We start from the raw sequence: 24,962 nt of genomic DNA, 5'->3' as shown, positions 1-24,962 counted from the left end.
ACGCAGCAGAATAAATCAGTCACACATAAAGAAGAAACTATGAATATGAAACAGGCAAAATGTTCCTGATTTTGATGTATTTGGGGCTCTTTCCCTTGAGTCAATACTACAGAAATCCTTGAATGGCTTCTCCTGGTAATGAAGGCCTTAAAAAGGTGTTTGATAAAAAGACAGACCTTTATGCAGGGATTTACAGGATTTTTTTAAGCTGATGATATCGAAGAAAAGCAATTTTTTTTAAAAATTTGTTACTTTATACTCTCAGAGGCTCTGAAAGGCTGGCATTAAGGTTTTTATACACAGTCATAAGATGGCTTTTTCTTAATAGCCTCAAAACATGTAAATGTGTCAGATAATCACACTGTGCAATATTTTAAGGCCCATGATGGCAATAGCTGAATACCCAGCCCAGCACAACTCTGCTGAGCACAATGTTGGATTAACAATGTATTGAATTAATATTTCACATAGTAAAGTTTGCTACAATCATTAATGCAATTAAAAATTCTACATTTTAGTCCTGGAAGACTTTCTGCAGCTCTTTTGCAAAGACCTTAGACTTTGACTAAAGGTTTTCTCAAGTCACAAACATCACACTCTTCTCTAATGTATATATGCAATGCAGCACTTTCATTACTTTACAATACTGGTTACTGGCATGTTACATGAAGACTTGTTTCTCAAACTTTTTTTTTTCCCTCCACTTGTTCATAATAGCTGTAAATATTTTAAGTTTAACCTCTACAGCTGAGCTTACTGCACACAGGCCATTGCATCCCTGTCCTGGTGACCCCTTCTGTGTTTCAGATCTTTAGAAGTTCTTTTATGGGTTTAACAAATTTGCTGAATGAATTTTCCAGCAAGTTCTGCTTGCTGGGTCTATTTCCCATTCTGGCATCTTTCCTCTGCAGCTCCAGGAGGGAACACATCTTGGGGTGCCAGGCAGATGACTCCAGTTTGGATAATGTCCATTCTTCCTGAGTAAGACAACACCTGGCCCCAAGTGGAGCCTTTTGGAAACTCACGTCTGGTTTATAGTAATAAACACTGATAGCTGCCAACCAGGCTACTGAGAGGCATTTCAGACAATTCAGTATTTGCCTCCTCCTCCAGTTTAGGATGCTCCTTTCTTTCCCTTGGCATTTCCCCTCCCCATTACCTTTTCCTCCAGATACAAACCTTAAGTGGCAGCAGTTGCTAAGGCTACAAGAGGCTGCAGTAAATCTGAGTGTGTATATGGGGAGGGCTGGATAAAGGAAAAGGATGAGAGCAGGAAATTGCTTCTTTCGAGCCACTGGAGAGAGGAGAGAGGGGAGTGGATGCAGGGCTAGACAAAGTGCAAATCTACACCTACTTTCACAAAAGAACAAGTCTGTAACTTTTAACCTCAGTGTGTATACATGGGCAGGTGTTTGCATATCTGTGCCCATTTCCCCCAGAAACCAACACTATCAGCAGAAAATAATAACGGGCCCTTTTTCCTAATAGAAACAGTCCATAGTGAATGCACAACTGGGATTTGTCATGGCAAAAATGATTATTAAAATCTTAATAACTGAAACATTAATTTTAGAATAATTATTGCATTTCTGCAGCACCGGTTGAGAAAAACAAATCCCAATCTTGACTCACATCTAAAAGATTTTGGGGAGCCATATCTTTTCTGTGAAATACCAAAGAGTCTGTTGTCTCTGAAACATGCCCGTGAGCAGTGAAGCACACCAATTTCTCTAGCCCCATATGTTTTTGTGGCTCTCTTTCCCTGGGGTACAATAACCGTGTGAGATTGTGGTGATCAGACACACAGTTGTCACATATGGACCCAAATGCAGAAGTAAAACACTGCAAGATTAGCATCTCCCCAGAGAAGCAGCAGAGGCAGGGTCTGGAATGCAAAGACAATGTGAGGGAGAACAACCCCCTGCCCAGAATCTTTTTGCAGAGATACTGGCTGTGAGTTACTAAAGCAAATTAACAGGATGCAAAGTCCAGAGCAGCAGCACCTTACTACTATGATGAAAGCATAAAAATATGCCAAAAGATGGTCCTGATTAGCTGGGTTAAATGCTTGTTGCATCTCTGCTGAGCAAAATACCAGATTAACTTCTCTATAAGAAGAAATGCCTTGTGAGATTTTGACACTCCAAACAGGTTTCCTTGGTTATTGGTTACTAAAGCTCAAGCAGCTTCTCCCTTATACTCCTCTATAAGGGAGTATACTCCCTCTCTAAGAGGGAGAACTAGCTCACATAATGGCCTGAAAGTATGGATGCATTTCATTTTTGTGTAGAAGGTGGTGCCTCAGAGTTAATGCAGACACAGCTCAGGCACAGACAATGGGAGTGCTGGGAATTGCTCCAAGGGCACTGCCTGGCCTTTACTCCTCCATGCTGGGGCTAGCACAGGCAGCATCCCCCAAGCTGTGAGCTCTGGAGCAGCCAGGGCAGGGAGAGGAGGAGCCAGGATTATGGTGAGGAACAAGCAATCACCTCTTTAGTGGTTGCTGGAGCCACCAGGGCAGTGGCTCAGGACAGGAAATCCAAAGGGGAATGTTTCACATTCTGGGGACACCTGAGAGCCATGCCCTGCCTCATGCTGAAGCTACCAGCACATTCATTGCTCCTTTTTCATTTGTCCTCCCAGGTGTTGATGCTGGCTGGAGCAGTGTGCATTCCCTCTCCAAAGCCTGCCAGATTTACATTAATTTATTTTTGTATACTAGCATCTAGAAGCTCTAGGCTCTCTTCCTGGGTCATTACCTGCTAAAGCATGACCAATCTGGGGGCAGATGCTTGAGAGGGTCCTGCAGGCCCATTCACTGCTGTCAGAGCAGGGCAAATCTTGTCCTTTAGGCACCCTTCATGCAGAAACAGCCTCTCAGACAGAACCTCTGCAGAATCTGTATTTGTTGACAAAGAGGCCAATAGTCCTGCAGCCATCCTACCTTTACACAGAGTTTCTAGCTGGTGGGAAGAACAGGAAAGATGGAATAGAGTCAGACCAGGATCTGTAAGGGACCTCTAAACCAGGCTGCACAGGACATGGCTTAGTCTTTACCAAATGCAACCTGGATACAGGCATTCATTCCCCATGCTCCTCCATCACGGGGGTGTCTGCAACTAACTCCTAAACAAGGATGTAAAGACAGGAAACGACCCCCTTTCACTACCTCTGTACATTCATTCCCACTTTCAATAGAAGAAAAGCTGCTTCAGATTCCCATTGAACTGTTTTGCATGTTTTTCAGGAGACACAATTAAGATTGGTTTCTGCTGGCACCAAAACCAGAGTATGTATGCAGTCAAGTGTACTAGTAACACATGGCTCTGCACTTTAAACTAGCTTCACTATTCCTTGGCAAGCATTTGTCACTGTCAGAATTGGCAATGACTCCTCAGAAAAGAGCACAGACTTCAGAACAACAGAAGTGCTGCAAATCATGACCATGTCACCAGCAGAGCAGTGGATGGGAGCCTGGACAACAGCTGTCTGCAGTCTGCACTGCTCTAGCTGGGGTCATCACTCACTGATTTTTATGAGCAATAAAACTGACTCAAGCGTTAAGAAAAAAAAGAGGAAAGAAAACCACACGAAAAAAGCTGATCTTATGAATATGAATAAGTGACCAGCATGGAGCAGTGATATTACATTCATTGTATCAGAGAGACATCTGCATTTATTATTTTTGGCCAGAAAATGGCTTATATTACCCTAATTTTCTACAGTTATTTTCCTTCACAGGTCTTAATACTTAATGACCAGAATTCAAAAGCCAAGTTATAAAAGAACTTGTGCCATGCTGGAGCAGTAAGGCACTGAATGCTGACCAAACTGGAGCTGCTGGAGGATGCATAAAAACCAGGAGAATAAAGGAAAGCTGATAAAGAAGGAAAATTTCCCTACAGTAATGCTGATTTTCCAGCAGATCCCTCCTGAAGACCATTTGCCTTCTCCCCACAAAGCAGTTTCTGCCTGAAATATTCTTGAGCAGTGTTAAGCATCACCCAGATATGGCACCTGGAGAGGTCTGGATGGTAATGGGTAGTTTCAGAAGTGCATGGCATACATGCCCTTGGCATGTTATCCTAGACAGAACAGTGCAAAGTAGACTGTGTCTTTCAGGAGACTTCCTCTGGGCAAGGAGAAGTGCTTTTTCACATTAGGGAGTTGATTCTCACAGATCCACAAAAGTCTCCAAATGCTAATCACCTGTCCAACCACAATATTTTGTAATATTGTAGGGAAATAAACACAGGAAAAAGGCTAGGGAACAGCAGATGGAAAGAGAAAAAAAAAAGAAGGTGGACAAAAATTTGAGACAGCATTTGTGCTGAAGAATGCACCACTGGTAAAATTGTCCAGTTGAAAAATTGATCTGCAAACAAGACTAGGGATTTCTGACACAAAAGGACAGCTAATTTAATATTTATGGCCTAAATTTGCCAGCTGACTACACAGCTCTCCACAAAATTAAAAATCCTCTTCTCCCAATCCTCTGAGATCCTACCCTGCACCAGGGCCCAGACACTCATTTATATAACATACAGTACTGAACTCGGGTATTATGTGAGACATCATTATTTTCAGAAGGGCATTCAAATAATTAAACAGTTAAGAAATGACAACACCCCCACAGATGGGCTGCCTGCATGTCCTCCCCCTTCATCAGCTGCACAACCAGAGAGCACCCAGGTGGCCAGTGCAGAAATGCACTCAGAGAGCTCTTTAATTGCAAATCATCTGTTAAGTCTTAGTTTAACTCAGCACAAACGTTTTCCACGCTTCCTTGTCCCATCACCCTGGTGTCCCTGGAGAACAGCAAAGGCAATGGTGAAACCTTATTTGTGATGACACTTGGCCCTGTGACACTTGGTAGCTAATTACTCTCCTGGTGACCTCTGACAGGGCTAGAGGTACCAAACCTTCCACTCCTGCTTTAATCAATACCCACAACATCTGCCTTGGATGCACTCAGCAATTTTACAGATGACTGAATGGGTTTACTCATCAGTATTTTCTACTGCAAGAGAACAAGCTCCTTGGTTATCTGTATTACCACTGAGAACTTCCATGTCTTCAGGCAAAAATCCAGTAGACATACCTCTAGGTGGTATCTTAAAATGGTTTAACATTGGGCACAGCTTTAAAAACCAAAGGAAAGCCTGACCATATTAATTTTCTTCTCCCTGAGCCAAGTATTTATGTAATGCAACATTCATAACAAAGGCTAGAAAATTACAGAGGGAAACAAAGACGTGCCTTTTCCAATCAAATAATACCTCAGGCACTTCCTATAAAATGTGTGCTTCCAATGCCTAAAACATCATGTAATATTAAAAAGGAGCCTTAAAACTTTCTGATAAAAGAAAGCTGTATTTAAGCAAGTGAAGAGCTGTTCCATAATCACAAGAGCCACAGCAATCAATGAAGATTGCCTCTTACAGAGAGGTGCTTTTAGTAGCACCTCCAAGATCTCAAAATTTGGTATACTTGATATTATCATTTCAGGGCATGAATTCCCTTTGGGAAGATGAATCTTAGGAAAAGAATGAATAAAAACAGGGTCACACACTGGGACATTAAAATGCAAGTAATTTTAAATGCAAAGTGTAATTCCTCTGGATTGGACACAGTGTTATAAAAGAACCAAGACAGAGATGATCCAACCTAGGGGACTACAACAGAAACAGAGAGACAGCAGTCTCTCTTTGAAATATTCACATAAATGTCCCTAATTGCTCCCACCTAATTACTCTCAAAACAGAAGAGCTCTGCTATTTCCTTTACAAAAAATATTCTTTTCTTCCTCCAAATGGGACATCAGGACATTCAACTGACAGGTATGTTAGGTATCCCAAGGCTCAGCCTGGAATCTAACACAAAAGTCTTGTAAAAATTTAAGCACAGCTTGTTCCTCAGTTTTGATGTCCCTGCCCATCTTCAGGCAGAAATGCCAGTTTGTTAAATGTAATGAAATGCTCAGTGGGAAGCTTCATCTTTCTCAACACATGTGTCCATGTGCACCTGGACTAAAACTGCATGGGAGAACTAGGAAAAATTCCCAACACTGCTGGACATAATTCATGTTTAGCTTAACTGGGGCCAAGATAAATATTAAAAGAGTGATTATTTCCTTTCTCTCTCAATCACTGAGTATTTGGACAGTGGGCTTTTTTCACTGGCCACTTGAACAAGAAATAGCTACTTTAAAAATTTCATGGTCTCTCTGTTTAAAACACAATTAGGAATGGCATTACACCTTTGGAAGCACAGCACAAAGGAAAAGAAAAGAGCAGCTGGCACCAAGAACAGAGGAGCAAATCATTTAGTACCTGGTAGATAATAGGAACACTGAAAATACACTGCCTAGTGCTGGTGCTCAAACAGGGCTACGTCCATCACCTCATCACACTAATACAGACAGACTGGGTGGCAGCCAGCTGGTCCTTCCTCCCCACCCATCTCGCTGAAAGCAAAGATTTGTAAGCCTCCCAATAATAAACCTGGACAGAAATCTTGGGGATCATTAATCTCACTATCAATCAACCCATTTGGAGATTTGCTTCTTGCAGTCGCTGATGCAAATCAGGGCCTGAGCGGAGAGCTCTGGGGAAGCCTGGAGTGTGCATCTGAGGAATTGCTTTAATGAGTTTCTTGCATTCAAAGGTTAACAAATGTGACAAGGAAACACAAATATGGGGCAATGCACTGCCAAGCACTGAACCAGGCCACTGGGAGTTAGCGTGCTGTGTATTGTGCTGCAGTATGAGGAATTCATCCCTACCTCACTCTGGAGAGACACCCAGTGAGACCCAGGGACCTCTCCCTGATGCCAGGGAGCCAAGCAGGTGCTGAGAGCTTCCACTGCTCCAGCACTCCTTGTGTGCTGGGCTTGGGCACAGCTCTGCACTGACAGGGCTGTGCTGCACAGCAGCATCTGCTGAAGGGGTTTCTGGTTAAATCAGGCAGCCAGTGTGGTGTGAACATCCCCACTGGGCTCCCTTCACCAGCCACCACAGACCCACATCAATTAACACAGCACAATGAAAAGTCCCCAACATCAGCAGGACTCTCTCAGTAGCATCTGTCTTAAACCACTGTATTTTCTGTGAGAATGTTCCACAAAATAAATAGCATCATCATCAACAACAACTTAAACAAATGCCAAGATAATGCCAAAAAGGATTCCAAGTATTAGGCATGTCAGAAAAGTTACCACAATATCTATTAACAGGCTTCTAATTACATAGAAGAGCCAAGAATTCAAAAAAATCATAAAATAACAGACATAGAAGAGATTTTCCATTAAAAAAATAAGTTGAAATTATTTTGAAAATTAGAAACAGAAAACTAGAAACGAGTTTTATCCTCATGACAAAGTTTTTTGCACTAAGCACACACTCAGGCAAATAAAACATTGCTCTCCTGTTGTCTTGATCACTGTGTAGAAAGAGCTACCAATCACAGGAGCAGAACATTTTGATTCAGGACAAAAGTTCATTGCAGATAAGCAAAACAGGAGAAATTCACTCAACCTGTGTTAATTATTAGAGCCCTTAACACCAGATACAGCTTAATATATTTTCTATTTATGGACTGTTCTCTTTATTTGCACTACTTCTAAACCTTAAACTTATCTTTTATTAAGTGCTTGATAACCTTTCAGTGTTGATAAATGTGGACTGGGAAAAAGGAGAAAAAAGCCTCACAAGAACTGCAGTTCACATCATAGGAAAAATGTGTTTCTAGAGGAATGAAGAAATGTGCCTGGATGCACAAGGCACTTGCTCAGAAGCAGATATGTAATTAAAAACAAGCTCTTGGCTCTGCATTTCCCTTTCTTGAAGCTCATGAAGGGCTGGGGCTGCTCTGGCAGACACAGTGTCCTGGAGGAACATACGAGATGTCTGCTCCCAGGTGAGTTGTTCAGATCTGGCACCTCTAGCAATCCACATAATTTTCCTCCTGCTGTACTCATGCATTTCATTTCCATGTTCTGATGTGATCTTTGGTGTGCTTTGGCTGCCATCAGACTGTGAGCTTGGGAGAAGAAAAGACAGGAGCCATCACCATGGCCAGCCAGAGACATCCAGGTGTGCAGCAAAGGGAGATTCCAGTGGGGACTGAGCTCCTGCTGTTTAGACCCACCCCAAATATTTTCATCTCTGCTTATATCTGGGAAATGTAGTAACAAGTTCCTGCTTTATTCTAGTGCTTTAATTCAAGGACTTTTGTGAGCTAAAAACGTTGAAAATGCAGACTAAACAGCAGAGTATTTTGCCACTATTTCTGGTAGTTTTGTCCCAGCCATTTGGTTTCAGATCTGTGATTTCCTGTCGAGAACACACAAGTGTGAAATACTTGTTGATCCGTTTATTCATTTGCCTCCTGGCTGATCACAGCCATTTTGACAGAATGGATAAATTGACTTGCTCCTTGTTGTGTTTTTTTTTTTTCCCACATGCTTCTTTATCAGCCTGGAAGCACTGCCCTGGCTATCACTCCTACACCCTCACTTTACATTCTGCACCCTCCTTTTAGAGGCTTGCTAAGCCAATTTCACACAATACCCAGGTTGTCTGAAATGCCACAAACAAACTCTTGCTATAGCAGCTTCTGCAACTCCATCTGCCAGATGAAAACAATACATAATATTTAGAGAAATTATTTTTGAACAATTCAAACTCAATGAATACTTTACATCACTCTTTATAACACAAGATGTATCTGATAATTGCACTTGGTTTCTTGAGACAGGACTTAGCCATTTGTCTACGGCACATCTCAGCAAACCTTCTATTTTTCCAAATCATGAATAAACACTGCAATTTGGAAAGGGGACAACTCTTGATCATCCTCACTGAGGAAATGGCAAAGATAACAGCTTCAAGTGATCAGGCAAAAGCTTGTTACATCAGCAGAAGATTTTCAGTGCAAAGTAATTTCAGCAGGCTAACAAATTAGTCATTTTTCTCCTGCAGATATGTAGCAGGACCGTGCATTAATTGATGTGTCCTTTATTGCAAAACATACTGTCTCCCTCTGGAGAGGGAGGTCTGGAGCCATGGGATGCAGCATTGTCAGGAAAAAGCAGAAAAATGCAAACTTGGCGCCACATAGTAGCTAAATGTTGATTCATGGACATTATGAGACATTCAAGGGGACACGTCCCAGGTTCCAAATTATGCTCCACTCTTGTATTGCCCCTGTGTGATCATAGCAAGTTTGCATAGAATTTACTGCTCCCTCTTCTAATTGGATTCCTGCAAAGGGCATTTTGCTGTGCCATGAGCTTGTCACTTTATATCCTGCTTTAACTCCAAACCACTCAATTAATATTAAATTCCATTTATTATAAAAACATTTGTTTCTACCCACACAATGCAATCAGCAGCCATCTCATTAATATTAATTTCACAAAATGACCCACTCATGTTAAGATCTTAGATACAGCTAGTAACTTTAAAGGGGGAAATATGTGAAGCCAAGAAGGTCAAGACAGAACATGAGTTGTAACAGAAAGCATTCAACCCATATGTATTTAACTCATTCTTTGCAGAAAGCTCAGTAAATACAACAAGATTGCTGGAGAGCAATGACAACATCAATGTTAATCCAGACACCAGAACAAAAGAGAGTGAGGTTGCCAATACATCTCTCTCTGGGATGGGAAGTTGCTGTATTTGGCACACCAAGGGAAAAACTCTGGCAAGAGGATGGAAGGGGAATGCTTATCCCCTGCCTCATTTCCCCAAAGAGGTGAGCTGCCTACTTTCCACATTTATAAAACATAAACAAAACCTAAACCAGGACATTGAGAACTGTGGATAACCTCAAACTGTGGGCTAAGGTTAAAGTCCCTTTTCTTCAGAATCCTCTTCTGTGCTCATCACACAGGAAATTAGCACAGCCTGTCCCAGCTTTACAGTGCAGAAGCCCCACTGGACTCAACACTCACTGTCCAGAGAGTGAAAGAGAAGAGGCTGCAGATGGGTTTAAGTGCTGGTGTAAAGCTCAGGGATTCCCTTGCACAGCACAAGGAAGCACTGGTAAGGAAAGAGAGGATCCAAGTGCAAGCTCAGACCCTACAGACAGCACAGCAACTCACTAACACACAGATTTTGCATTGCCCCAGGGGCCCAGCTGCAGCTTGCTGAAATGGGATCATTTCTCCTGTGCTCAGCCATGCCCAGCTGTTTCCTCATGCAGAAAGATCCTGAGAGTGAGGTTACACAGCCAGACACAGGGAGATGAAGCAGCAGCTGAGAATGTGCATCAAATGCAGTGATCTCTTCTGCTCTCTTATTCTCTGCACTTTGAATAAAACCAAGCTGCAGGACAACAGGTCTCTTTCTAGAAGTCTCCACCTGAGCCTTTAAGCTGTACAACAGGGGACTTGTTCTCTGTAGCTCTGTGGCTGACAAAACCACACATTGAACTCTCACCTTCTGCTATCACAAAGACCTCAACTAATTCCCTGCAGCACATCAGCACTGTCTTTGAAAAGGTCCAGGCTCTGCAAAAAACCAGATGGAAACTATACTTGTGGGCTTTTAAAGATGTCAAGGATTTCCTCACAAAGATGTCAATATAAATATTTCTTCTTCACATCAACTTTTTTTTATTAATCAGATCACACATGGCAACTCCCTGCGTGGCAGCACTAAGGGCTCACCCCATCAGCATAAAACCTTCCAAAATGATCACCTCAGGTTTGCCACTGGGATAACAATGCTTTTGCACCTGAAATTAAAGAGATGAACTGACAGGGCCTTGGCAAATCAATATGTAACAGCAGACACCTAACTCCAATACTATTTCACTGGCCCTTTTCTTCCCACAGATTCTTGCCATGTGCACGACAGGCTCAGTAAACCAGAGAAAGGAGAAAGGACTCCTGTTGTACTGCTGTCACCTTTGTGCTTTGCTTTCAGGGCTCTCTTCTTCCAGATTTTGGAGTACAAGCATATTTTGGAAGCACAGCAAAGCCCCAGCCACAGCTCTAGTTCTGAAAGCCAAATACACTTCAGACAGTACAGAGCCCATCTAGGACAGGTCCCCCCATCCTGGTCTCTACCATCCCATTATGGAACAGAAAATTCCTCACCACCCATTTTCTTGAAGCTGTTTGTGTGAGGACCTGAGTCAAATTCTTCCCTCAAAGAACTGAACTGGCATGTTTACCATTGAGACTGTGGAGCAGTTGTGGAGTGCCCAACCATTCCTGTAGAACCATTGGGGACCTGGTGCCAGCTCCTTATCCAATGATAATCACTGCCATAAGCAGAAGAAAAAGGCTTCTGCCCTCCTGGCTGCAGCCAAGTGCTCCACAGGAGTTGGCTTTGCAGTGATAAATGTCACGTTTACAATGGGTTTTGCAACATGAAAGTCCATAATTTGCTTTCCAGGGACCTGTGCTTGATTATCAGGAGAGTCAGAAGCATCCACTGAAGTCTAATGAATAGAATTAACACATCATTTAAACAGGGAGTAATATGTATGCAAATGAGAAAAAGTTAAAAATAAGAGTTCAAGCCATAATTTCAGAAAACGTAGACTGCATCCTTATGAAATATGGATGTTCAATTCACCTCATATCTTTACATCTATGTTAACTGCTTTGCATGTGAACAATAGGGTACATCAAGCCCATTTTGATTTTTATATTTGAACCTGGACTTATAAAATGGATTATATTGAAACATGAATAATATATATGCTAATTAAAGACTGCATTTAATGATATAAATAAAGACAAAGACCAACAGAGGCTAATTTCCATTTGCAAATTTCCTAATTACTATATTTTCCTTTAGAAAGCAGAAACTTTATTTCCATAGTCTCAGGAAAAAGAAGACAATCTTTTCTTTGCTCAAATTATTTAAAAATCCTTTTATCTCTTTTATTCTTTAGGATTGATCTCCACAGAGATACAATTGCTTTGCCTAGATAGATTCAGTATTAAATAGAACCCAAGTCAAACTATGGTGATTTGTGCATGCAAATGGTGTGCTTTAATTATTAAATTTTTTTTTTTCTAATAAGGAATTACTGCTAATAAATATAAAGTTTATAAACCACTCCATACCATAAACATGTGCAGAATAACTGTGGTAGATGTAAACCTAGTAAATGTCCTTGGTGCTTGAAAAGCTGTTCATCATTCTCTCCCTTCCCCTCCAGGTCCCCAAAAATAGAACAAGGACACAGGACAATTGTACAGTTGTAGGGAGACAAGGTATTAGCAGAAAACATGACTTCTGTCACACAAGACCTACAGAAAAGCCTGCTGAAAAATAAACAGGTTGCAGGAAAAGCATTTTTAAGTTAAAAGGCTTGTTTCTTAAAGTGAGGAAATATTATATTCATTCATTCATATTATTATGAAGCCTGCAATGATATCTAGGCCAGCAGAATATTTTTTTTGCTGTTGTCTAAATGTTGGTTCTGTGGATAAAGTCCAGATTCAGCCTTAAGTGACTAAACCAGCATTTGCAGTTTGCTCTTCCGAGCCTGCAAAGCAAACCCATTTACTCCCTGATTGAAACAGCACACCTGAATGCTTCAAAAATAAGGAGCTGTATAAATGGGCAGAAAATTTTGGAACATTTATGTCCCAAGCTCTTATTAAAAAGCAAAACAAAACCCCACAAAATAAATTGAAATAATAAGGCAGGTGTGAGCACTGGCTCTTCCAGGCTTTCATTTCATGTCTGCAATACCAGTCACTGTTACAGAGGAACACTGAGAGTTAGGAAACTTTTAAGACTCTGGAGAGTAAATGATCATCATTTTTAATGATGATGTGGTTCCTACAAAATGTAAGGAATTTTACCAGCACTCACTGGAAACCTTCTGATGGTGGTTAAAAAATGGCTGTGGAGAGTGAATCACTGCACAGAAATCCACCCATTCAACTGATAATTTGATCAGAAACATAAAACATTTTTGAACTTTCAGGGAACAGAACATTTCTCATTAATTGGAACTGTCTTTATTTTACTTTTTTTTAACATTAACAATATTTTTACAATTCAAATTTGGCTCATTTCTGCTACTTTATAAATTTGTAGGATAATTCAAAAAGGTTTTGCTCTTTCTTGGAAAAGACAGGGTTTCCAAAATATGAAACAACCCAACCCACCAATCAAGACCCAGGCATGCCGCCTACGCCTGTTTCAGCTTAAAACTTGGAACTCAAATGGATTTTAACCTGTAAGTCAACAGAGTAAAACACATGCTGTTTGTAGCAATAGAGGAATTGTTTTCTTTTAAACCAACCAACTCAGCATTCTACAATAAACTGAATGAATTCCTGTACTTGCAACATTTGTAACAGCAGCACAGCGTGTTGTGCATTCCAAAGTCTTGTTTTTCTCCAAATTGCACAGGTTTTAAGAAGAGTAAAATGAAGTTCACCCCTGCTTGTTATTATTTTACTAGTTTGCTGGTTCCCAGTATTTATCCAAGCAGCTAAAGGTTGCCAAATTGATTTAATATTCTTGCCCTATAATTTTACACTCAGACTACATTCTGCTGTGAAATAGCTGGTGCTAATGTTAGTCCAAATGCTGCCATGGGACTGAGGACAGGAGAGGGCCTTTCAATAGCTATATTTTATGGTTACAAGGAGAGAGAAAAAATATAATTTATCCGGTTGCTGTGGTTAATTCACAGTTTCACAGCAGAGGTATACTGTTCCCTCAGGGTACATCTAGCTGTATTATAGGATATTTCATTCACAGTTTGTCTGAGACATTGCTCTAGCTCTGAACCTACCAGTTTATGAGAGTGAATCTACTCCAGAGATACCTGCATACACTTTAACACATACTCTTACATACTAAGAATATTATAGGAAAGAAATTAACTAGCAACAGATCAATTGACAATGAGGATGCAAATTGTTTCTTTGAGCTGGGAAAGGGAATAGAAAAAGAGTGCATCAATTTCTTAATAGAGCCTTCTTTTATAAAGTGATATAATTTCACAAAAATTGTGAAATTTTTTCTCTTTTAAAATATCTCACAGCTTTAAAAGTCAGAGTTCAAAAATTTTAAAGCTGTATAAGAGCTTCCTCTACAGTAACTTACAACAGACCCAGCAGATGAGTAGGAGATGCCAGTGGTACCTGGCATCCACTACCACTGTAGTTATGAGAAAACCCACACTCCTCATGGCATATTATTTCTGAGCACTTAAAAACCTGTTCTTAATGGAAATTAATAAGAATATTTTGATATTTAAAAGAATTTTTGATATTTAAAAGAATTTTTGATATTTAAAAATATTTGTTAAAACTATTTAACCAGTAACTGCACAGATAAAATCTTGCTCTTTTTTTCCCAGACCTCACTATTACAACAGTACTGGGGAAAGCATTTCCAGAGGAAAAAATATGTCTGCAATTAATCCATTTAATTAGTTCCACAGAGACAAAGCAGTAAGATCGATTGCAGCTGTGCAGATCCCTCCTTGCCTGACCTCAGCTGCCCTTGCCCATTCTCCTTTGCTCTCTGTGCAGAAGAAGGTATTTTTGGAAATGTTGGGGAAATTCTGCTACACCTCTAAACAAAGCACTGAGGAAAGGTGTCAACAGCAGTTTTCCAATTTGCTGCCAAGACTTTTGCACAAGCTTCACCCCCTTAGGATGGCCTGTGGGCAAAGTACAGCATGAATGTCTCAGCTCTTATGGGACACATCATACAGCAAATTAAAAATAAAAATTATACTTTTTGTGGTTGAGAGTTTTCAAGGTCACCAACATGATATTTTGAATTCTAGTTTTCCACACCCAGAGCACATATTGTCCTGTTTTGTGACTCATGACTGCATGCTTGACATTATCTTTCCAAATAAAGGTGATGCACATCTCAGCTCCCACTGAGTTTAGAGGCCACCTCCATTAAAGTGCCTGCAGGAAGATGTTCACACAACTGACCCATAAGCTTCAGTTCAAGGGTGACAGGCAGGCTCCTGGCCTGTGATTTACAGGGCAATTTATCACACTGTACCAGCCCTCCTCTTTTCTCACACTTCCACGTGTGCTTTAAAGCTGGCACTGTAGAACTGTGGAGAACAGGCCTGGAAGCTCCTGGGAGGGATCAGACTCCTGTGGTGCATCCTCACTGGAGCTGCTTAACCTTGTCTGAAACCTAGAAATGATTGAGATTCTATAGACCACCACCTTATTGCCTTTCCTATCATTTCCTGTTTCTAATGTCCAACAGAAATTTCCCTCTTGCTGTAATTTAAGCCAAAGGTCTCTCATATCTGGGGCCCAAAGATGATGGATTCCTTGCAGACCCCTTCCATGTACTCAAGCATTTGCCTCCCCTGTCTGCTAACAGCCCTGCCTGTCCCACAATCTTCCTTGCAGAAAAGGTGAATCACATGAAAAACCCCAGAGTCCTCTCTTATTTATACCTGGAGATACATCAGCCTGCTATAAAACTGTATTTGCTTTTTATTTACAGGACAGCTGAGAGGAGAGCACTGATTCATGAAATTCAGATGAAGGCTGGCCATATGGGACACAGGAAGAAGCTGGCTTCAAATATCTGGCAAGAAGCAATTTGATACTGCAATTACATACTCCTGAGAACCTATTTAAGATGATACAGGTTCCTCAGTCATGTGGACTCAAATTTACAATGGCAAATTCTGTTGTCGCTGGCAGAAGTTATTCAGGAATCACTCTGTTAACACCAGGGGGATGGCTCAGGTCTGAAGCAAAATCTAGACAGTCCCATTTCCTTGAAATGGGACATTCCTGGGTTGGAATGTGCTTATTGATTTTGGTCCTGATGCTCTATAATTAGAATTAAAACTACTATTTTCTGAGCTTTGTCAATATCCTGATAGTTCTGGAAATCACTGATCTCTATTTAAGCTTAGCAAAACGCTGTTTCCTTTCTGAAGACAAAATATGTTGGTTTCTAAAGTGGCAGGCCACTGTTGGCCTCACCAGAAAGGAAATGGGATCTTGTAGAATTTTGTTTTGTGACAAAAAAATTAAACCTAGTGTTAATTAAAAAAGAGTAAAAGTAACAGGCAGATAATGAGAGAACATGCCCCTTTCCACAGTCAAGCTCTTAAAAGATCATCCAGCATGCTTAAAAAGCAACTTTCCATCTGCAAATCTGTCTCTCTCTCTGTTGTGTCTAATGAGCCTGAGTTAGTCTGTTCAAAAGCCCAAATGGGCATCTGGGGCCAATTCAGCAGCAGGGGATCTGTTACCATAACAACTGACAACTCCCCTGATTCCTGAAAGGCCCTGAAGTAGCCTTTTGGGAAATGCTCATGGAACAAGAAGATGGGGAGGGATGGCTGCAGGTGCAGGTCCTGGGCTCCTCTGCCTCAGCCCTTTCCACAAGGAGCCAGCCCTGTGTCCCACCAGCCTTGGCACCAGCTGGGCTCAGCTCCCCTGCAGGAGGGGACAATAAAACCCCTGAGCCAACACCATGAAGGGCAGCAGTGACACACTCCAGTTTGGTCTTGGGCTCCACCTGTGTCCTGCTGGATGAAACAGCACAGATGCTGCCAGAGAAGTTTTCATATTGATTTTCCTCATAAAGGAAGAATGATGAGTGCTGGAAGTATGGTCCCAACAGCCAGAACAAGCAACCAGTGCTGTCCTGAGCATCCAGTTTGAAAGTGAGGGCCTGATGTCAGCAGAGAAGATGAGGTTGGATCCCAGACTGGGATAAGAGGGAGCTGATCACAGGCCTGCTCCCTTTTAATGAAAATGAGCAGCATTTTGAGATACTAAACACAGAAGGGCCTAAGAGTCGGTAACTTTGCCTCTGACACTGACAAAATCTCACACAACCTGGATCTTCTGCAGTAAGAGCTGAAGTGCTTTTCCTGCATTGCCTGGACTGAGAGCAGATCAAAGGACTCCAGATCAGGCTAGGCTGCATCCCATTTACCAGGCAGTGATCTGCCCTGTCCCCATCCCTCAACATATGAGACCTCATGTGGCCATTCCAAGAGGAAAACAAAGGCATGCCTTGTTCAGTATGAGCAAGGCACAGCTGGGCACTAAAAAAAGAGATGGAAGCTGCAAGAAGTTTCAGGTATGCCACTCACCTCCACGTTTACCCTTGTCTCCCTGGGGAGTTGCCTGTCTCTATGGAGAAGGGAAGTCTCTTGTCCTTGTCAATTCTCCTCAGTGCCTGTGGTGACACAAGCTCTGGGGCACTGCCATGGCCAAGATGAGTGCAGGTGCCTGGATGTGCTCCTCAGGCATTGCTGAGGACAATGCTGGGGTGAGCATCCCCATCCATCCTTCTCATTCCTGCCCTGTGCTGCTCCCTCAGTTATGCTGCTACAGCTCTGTCCTGTTACTACATGAACCAGACTGAGAGCTAATCTGGTTTAAATCAGGACATGAAAACTCCTCTCATTTTTTTTAAAGTTTTTAAAAAAAAAAAAAAAAACCCCATGGATTATTTTGCAATCCAGCTCCTCACATGGTTGTACAAACATTTGCAATGGGATCACAGAGGGCAGAACAAGGGCAGGAACAGAGGACCCTGCCTGAACTGCTGCTGCTGAAATAAATACTCAGGCAACTGCATCTGAGGCATTCTTAAAATTAACACCCAGGGTCTAGAAAGTGTTACCACTCAACATCCTCCATGGGTGAGAAAATGAGAAGAATCACAAACATTTTAGAGTAAGCTGAAAGAAGCTTTTATCATTGTAAGCAAACAATTTTACAATGGTCTGTAAATTTGCAATGTTCCTTTTCCAATCAGTACAGTAGATGAACAACACATTGTGTACTCATAAAATAGAACCTAGAGATAGGTTCAAATAACAATTTCAGCGCTTTTTACTACCTGGTACAGGCAGAAGTTTTTTTTTTTCCCTCCCAATTAAGTTTTAACACTCTCTTAGCTAAGCAGCTGTGCAAGCTCCCCAGAATTTAACACCAAAAGGTAGTTGTCTGAGGCATGGTTATTAGACATGGTAAATATGAGGGTTGTTTATAGTGCAGCTTTTGTTGCTATATTACAAGTTGATTTACAAATACAGCTGACCAACCTTCTTCACTGCTATTTCACCAGTGTCAGAACTCAGATGCTGAAATATTGAACACCTGAGCTTGCTCCCAGTGAGATCTTTGCCACTGAGTTCAACAACACTCTCAACCCATAAGTGACTTGGCCTGAGGTCCCACAGAAATCAATGACTGAGTCAGAAAAAAAAGCACATCTCCTGGTGCTCAGGGTGATTTCTCCTGCACAGAAAGGTACTGCCAGAGAAGTACAAGGCTCTGTCACAGGACTTGTCCCAATGATTCAGTTCAATTTGACAGGATGCTTAAGAAAAACTTAAGAAAACTCTCTCTGTCTGCAAAATTCTATAGGGTTTTGCCTAAGGAAAATTAAAGACATCTTTTTCCTAAGCTGTCTCGTATACACACACAGCCATAAAACAAGCCATGCAAGCTTGCTTGCTCTTTGAAAGGCAGCAGCTGCGTTGTTCCAAAAATCCCCCCGAAAGTAAACATATTAGCACTGTATAAACAGCTTGATTTAATAAGAAATGCAGTACAATATTCCCACTTTGTCTTTGGGATCATGATGTTGATTGTGGCAATAATTCAAGGTGAATTATAGTATCTGTTCAAAAGAAAGAAAAAGAAAACTCTCCAGCTATAGTCGTGAATGAATTTCTTCCTCTTAGCTGAAAATGAGAAATGGCTATAATTTAGTTCTCATTTAAAAGTTGCTGTTGGCTAAACTCTAAAATCTTAATTGCTTCTTAATATTCTCTGCTTATTTTTTCCCTTTGAAACCATAGTCTATAGAATTGTAGTGTTTAGATTAAAAATCAGAATGAAAAACAAACAGTGGAAGGTTACAACACTCTCCTAAAATATGTTATTTTCCTCCCAAATGACAGAACTTGCTGTGTATCAAAATATTTCAGTTGATTTCCTGACTCTCCTGCACCTGTGTGAAGATGAAAGTGATGCTGACCCTGGGTTTACCCCTAAGTGTCAATACTCAGGACTAGTTCAGTTTGCTACAGAATATAGTGGAAGTTCTAGAAAAGACATGTTTCAAGCAATATTACAGCTCAGCATACTGTAGGAACTCATCTTGCTGCAAAAACTGAAGTCACACTCAATCCCTAAATAGTTTGGAGGTCACTACCAAACACACCCTGCAGCTCTCGGGGCTCATAGCAAAGGCTGTGAGAGTAACAGTGGCAAAGACTGCAGACAATCCAAGTCAGATTTTAAACTGACCTTGAAGATCTGCAGATGGATCTCATGATACTGAGTCTGGGTATAAAATCACAGATGCAAAACAAATGCCCAGAAATGCAAAAATAAAGTGTTTGGGAAACAGCACCTCATACACCCACGTTTTAATGGGCTCTAGACGAGCTAGCAGTGCTCCTGTGAAGGTCCCAAAATCCCAGGGCACAGTTTTCAGAAACACTCAGTTGCTGTCCCTACAGCACACAATTTTTGGAACCAGTATGAAAGGAAAGAAAGCAGAAAAAGAAGCACCATTGTGCCACTGTAAAAGTGAATGGTGAATCCATATGGTGAGTAAAACAAGGATCTGGTCTCCTCACCTTTTCTGTCTGCTAAGACTCAAATTCTCAACTTGGTGCTAAAGAAATCAATTTAAGCACTAAAGGTCCTGGGAGCAACAGTCCCCTTCATCATGCCCATGACAGCTCAAGGATCAGCCAGGCCAGCCTTTCCTCAAGAGGAATCAAAGATGCACAGAAGCAAACTGAAAGTGCAGAATCATTGTCCCTCCTGCCCTGGGAGCCCAACTACCAACAGCCCCCAGCGGATGTCGTGGCTCGTGGTCACCCTGTGATTGTGCTCTCCTCATTTTTCTGGGATAAAAGGCAGCACAATTTTTGCAGCTTCATTATGCTGACCTAGTTTATCTTCCACTCTACCAACTTAAAATCACACAGGCCTCTTTGTGCAGCAGTGCCATTTAAAGTAGTGAATCCAGGAAACTTTAGTAGAAAGGTAATTCAGAGCTCTGCTTGCCTGCAAGTTCCCATCCCTTTTCATTATTGAGATAGCCACCACACGAAAAAGATGGAAGTGACCCTTTCTCTTCAACATTAGTCATATTCTTTCACCATTTGTCCAGGATCCACATGAAAAAGGAACTGAGAACAGCAAATTACCTCTGCAAATAAGCGAGTCTTCTTCAGAAATGGCACAGATCATTTCCAAATATATTCAGTTACAAGAAGTCTCTAAAACACAGCATGGAAGCTCAACAGATGGAAAAAGGAAATCTTCATCAAACAATGACAGTCTCCTTTTCAAATAAAGGGAACAGAAAATGAAGCTTCCTTACAAGAAGTCTTCTTCACAAAACTTATTTCTTTGCTGTATTGCGGAATGAGCCACAAAGAGACCAAACAAAATTAATGCTTTGCCAAACCTTCCCAAGCAACTTCTCTAACTCCTTATTTTGGATAATAGGGTACTGATGAGATGGAAACAAGCAGAAGGCTCTGCTTCATTGTTCCACTTATGTCACCACTGGTCTCAAACCATCTAATTCCACAAATGCTCAAAAAAGCAAAAACAAAAATAAAATTTGTTTTACCCTCACAATGCATTGCCAAGAGCAACTATGTCTCTTCTGCTTCCTCTAGTCATTTGGTTTTGATTTATAATGTTTTCTTCTAACACCAAAACAAAGTACTGCTGTGCAAGAAAAGAAGACCCCCTGGTCTAGCACGCCTGTCCCCCTGAGGGTTATCCTTTCAGCACAAGGATTCTCTGCTGTGCACTTCAATACCATGTTTCCCTTTCTGAAATATCTGTCTCAAACTCGTTTTCATGCCATTTGCTTTGATGGTATTATTCAGCAAATTATTCCATATGTTGCCCATTACATCTTAAGCTAAGTATTTTTTCCTGAAAATGCAAATTACTGCTCCTTTCAAACTTCTGAATTAGAGCCTGCAGTGCTTCAAAATCTCTTTTTTTCCTTACTTTAAAACACTCACAGAGGTAAACAGTTTATTTTTTTCCTGAGGAAAGGCAATCACACTGCAAATGAAATGCTGTGCTGCTGCTTCAGTGACATGGTCTGCACAATGTGAATGTTACTGGGAATGATTTGTGTTCTAGTTGCTTGTTGATTTATCCTAAAACACACATGTATTTTTAATACACTCTCTACATTTGTTAAAAATCCTCAGAACTAGACAGATTATTAGAAGGCAGTACATATGTCCTCAAGTTTGTTCCTTTATTTCTTGCTTCATATTTATCAAAAAACTTCGACTGCTACATGACATAATTTTAATGTCTATATTAATTTTTAATCTCCACCAACTTTAATATCTTTTCAGGAATGGTATTGTTACTCTTTGAGTAAATTAAACACAAATTTTACAATTATTTCTCTTGCACCACTAGTGAAATTGCAAAGAAATGGAAATGTTTTGCAAATAATGATAGTACCAACATTCTTCTAGATAATAGCTGTTAGCATTGTATTTCAAAATCTTTCTGCCTTAGAAGAGCATTTTGTATCAACACTAGATAAATACTACTAATCCTTCATCCCAGTGTTTTGAGATATACCATATCCTTCACAGGACCTGCCTGTGAATGTGACCAAGTTTAGTACTTCAGATAGACAATATATATTCAAAAACAATGGGATCTTTAGAACCTTTCCTATTCCAGCTTTTGTGCATATACCACTGCAATTTTTATTCACCATCTTACTGCAATGATGTTATTTACTTACAAATGTTAATAGAAATGATTTTCACAAGACTATTGCCATTTACTTATTAATTCTTTCAAATGTTCTCAGCCTCAACAATTGGGCCAACTAATTGTCAGCAAATTGTGTACTGAAAAATAGCTTGGTACCTTTGTAATGGATTCTGTAAATATAATGATCACTGGGCTGGTATTTCCCATCAAAGCTACTTTATCCCAGCTAATCAGATTTTGAAATAATTCCTAAATACCTTGTAGGTGGCTCATCCCTGGTTAATGTTAACTTCCAGACAAATGAGGGCCCTCTGGGTTCTGATTTTGACATGAGCAGGTGCTGCAAGTTTTAGTTTACTTTAAATCAAATGGAGAGGGATTTGTTGATGCTAATCCTGGTCTCCACCACTGAACCAATGCCCACTGGTGTGAATGACAGTGTCTCTTTGTAAGAGGCAATCTTTACTTTCAAGACCTTGCAGGCTGCACTTCTGACCTCTTAACCAATGCTAGAGAGCAAAGCTATGGAATGTGAAACAAGCTTACCCCACTTTTTTGAAGTACAGTCAAAGGAAGGAAAGAACTGCATAAGATTACACAGGAGGTTTGTGGCAAAGACACCCATGAAACCAAGGCCAGTCTAACTGGGATTTTCTACCACAACCACTTTCCTGAAGGCTGAGACAAAGATAATCTTTTATAGCTACTTTAGAGGGACTAATTTTGAAAATATTTGTCATCATTACAGCTAGCTCTCCATTGGTAGAGCTCTACCAAGCTCATTTTCATGATATAAAAATCAGTATTTAAGACATCTGAATAGTTAACCAACAAAGCTTTTCTAGCATGCAGAGAACTAACTAATGCTATCACCGTAGCTTCTAATAAAATAACAAAACACAGGACCACATTAAAAACAACACCTGGAATGTGTTTCAAATCCTAATCAGTTTCCACTGATAAGGAAACAGGCTCACCTCCAGTAGACAAGCACAGCGATGAGAAGAATGAGGCACACGAAGGTCAGTGCTGAGACCACAATGAGTGGGATGATCCATTCCATTTTACCAGGAGAAGGTCTCGTGGCCATGCTGGAGCTGTTCTTGCCAGCTGTGTGTTAAACACATAACAGAACCAATCACTGGAGGGAAAACAGAATTACTGTATGGAAAAATGTGTAAACAAAACAAATAGCTTATCCCTTTTACATGCTATGAGTAAACAGTGCAGAGATCCTCTAACTGCAGGGTGGGACTCCATTTGTCTTCAGTCTGAGACATGAGAGCACAGAAGTATGGTGTTTATTGCCACATATGGCTAGGATTTTACTACTGCCTGTAATTATGGTCTCTTAGACACTTTTAGGACTCTTTCGTGCAAGCACCTATTATCAGATGCAGAGTATCCCACTGAGCCAATGCTGTGCTCTGTCACCAGTGTTTGCAGATAAAATGTACTCTGTTTCTCAACAGTGCAGGACAGCCCTGTTTGCAAAGCTCTGTGTAATACCTAGCTTTAGAAATAAATTTTTTGGTAATTATCTTAAAATAAAAAATCCTCAACATGTTGGGTGTCATGTCACATCATTTGCAGAATTGTCACAATCTGGTGGGTTACTGCATACGAAAGCACTTTTTAGCATATGGATTGTCAAGATGGGTGGAAGAATGAATGGATAGGATGTGTTGTAACTGACAGAAGAAATCATTATGCCACAGCTTTTGAACAAAATTAAAGTTCGTCAATACCCTGAGATCTGGCTGAGTTAACTCTGCTTCACTTTTTGCATGACATCTCACTAAAATTATTGTATCATATATAAGATGAATATCTAGAAGTTCTGCAAGTACTGGAGCCAATGAGCATAGACACTGCACCAGTGTGTTTCAAAAGACATCTAATTTGTGCAAATTCATGTAGACTTGATGAATAAATTGGTTTAGACAGAATGATAAAAGAAAAATGCAGAAGCGGATTCCATATCTTATTCATGTTTCCTAACAAACAGGCCATGGTTTATCAATACCTGTCAACAGGACATAATGGGGAAGGATTAGTACAAACAGCTTCAGATTTCAAGGAGGATTGAAACATGCACACTTGACTTCTACTTTTAAGCCTGTGTGAGTCTTTCCTTACCAACATGCTTCCTTGCCCTCATTCATATTGTATTATCATAGCTTCTGAAACTGCTGCAAATCCTACCAGAAGAACATAATTGCCTTTTCACCATAGGCAGGCAAAACACAGATAATTGGAAGTCACCAGATGTCACATAACATGAAGTCATACTCTATTTTAATAGCATTTAGATTATACTCCTCCATAGGCAGGAGTAAAATTCAACTAACGTGGAAGTAAAGGTTAATTGTAAATGCTTTTGCCTGACTGCTGAAAACAGAGCAAGGCTGCAGGCTGCTGCAAGCCCAGCAAGAAATCTTCCTAGTTTTGAGAACTAGGCTGATAGAGGTAATGCCCTTTAGCAAGCAGCCTAAATGATGTGCTAATCAGAAGGATGTTTGGGGGAAGTGAACGTGCACTTTGATTGAACATCTTTGAATTCCTTGACTAGCAAAGAATAAGGAAAAGAGCAACTCCCAAATTAGAGCAAAGGCTTATTCTCTGTATTTGCCAAACTTACTAAATGCTAAGTCTTGAGGCATCAGTTATTACCAGTGCATTTCAAATCATTTAAGAGCAGGAGAAAAAGTAAGCCTGTGAGGTGTTACTAATCAGAATAGTAAAAGGAACAAATCAAAAAACCATGTGATGTAATGAAACTTTGTAGGAGAGCCAAATAGTCTCACCACCTTATATCCATTAGGATGTTGCTTCAGTTCTCTCCAATGACAATATTCTGTTTAGTTTCACCTCCACATCTCTCAACACAAAACCATATGTTTCTGTTTGCATGGGAAGAAAATTCAATTCCACTGTAAGCACAGCACGGGCTGGAGTCCCAATGCACGCTGTTAAATTCTGCAGTGCTCACGATGCTCCTCTTAGTCAGTCTAGTGTGGAGAACACACAAATGTGCCCCTGCCAACTCCCTGTACCACAGATGTGAGGAGAAGAAAGTGCTCAGTATGCTGAGTGCCAGAATAGCAACTGCCATTCCCTAACGCTGATGGCTGAAATTCCAGTTGGGAATGCCCAAGCAGTGATGTGCTTCAGAAGAAAAGTTCCTGTGCTGGCTTTGATGAAAATGTCTAAGGTGTTTTCC

General features: G+C 40.8%; 1 protein-coding gene across 1 annotated transcript in view; it reads right to left on the bottom strand.

The window, feature by feature from the left end:
• PTPRG (protein tyrosine phosphatase receptor type G) overlaps positions 1–24,962 on the bottom strand; it is a 394,652-nt gene that overhangs the window by 44,611 nt on the left and 325,079 nt on the right. The window contains exon 13 of the mRNA XM_077184351.1: positions 22,717–22,849. Coding sequence (XP_077040466.1) covers positions 22,717–22,849 — 133 coding nt within the window. The remainder of the gene's footprint in view (positions 1–22,716; positions 22,850–24,962) is intronic.

The sequence above is a fragment of the Agelaius phoeniceus genome, chromosome 11, assembly GCF_051311805.1.
Source record: "Agelaius phoeniceus isolate bAgePho1 chromosome 11, bAgePho1.hap1, whole genome shotgun sequence".
NCBI lineage: Eukaryota > Metazoa > Chordata > Aves > Passeriformes > Icteridae > Agelaius > Agelaius phoeniceus.
This window is presented reverse-complemented; position numbering and strand designations above follow the sequence as displayed.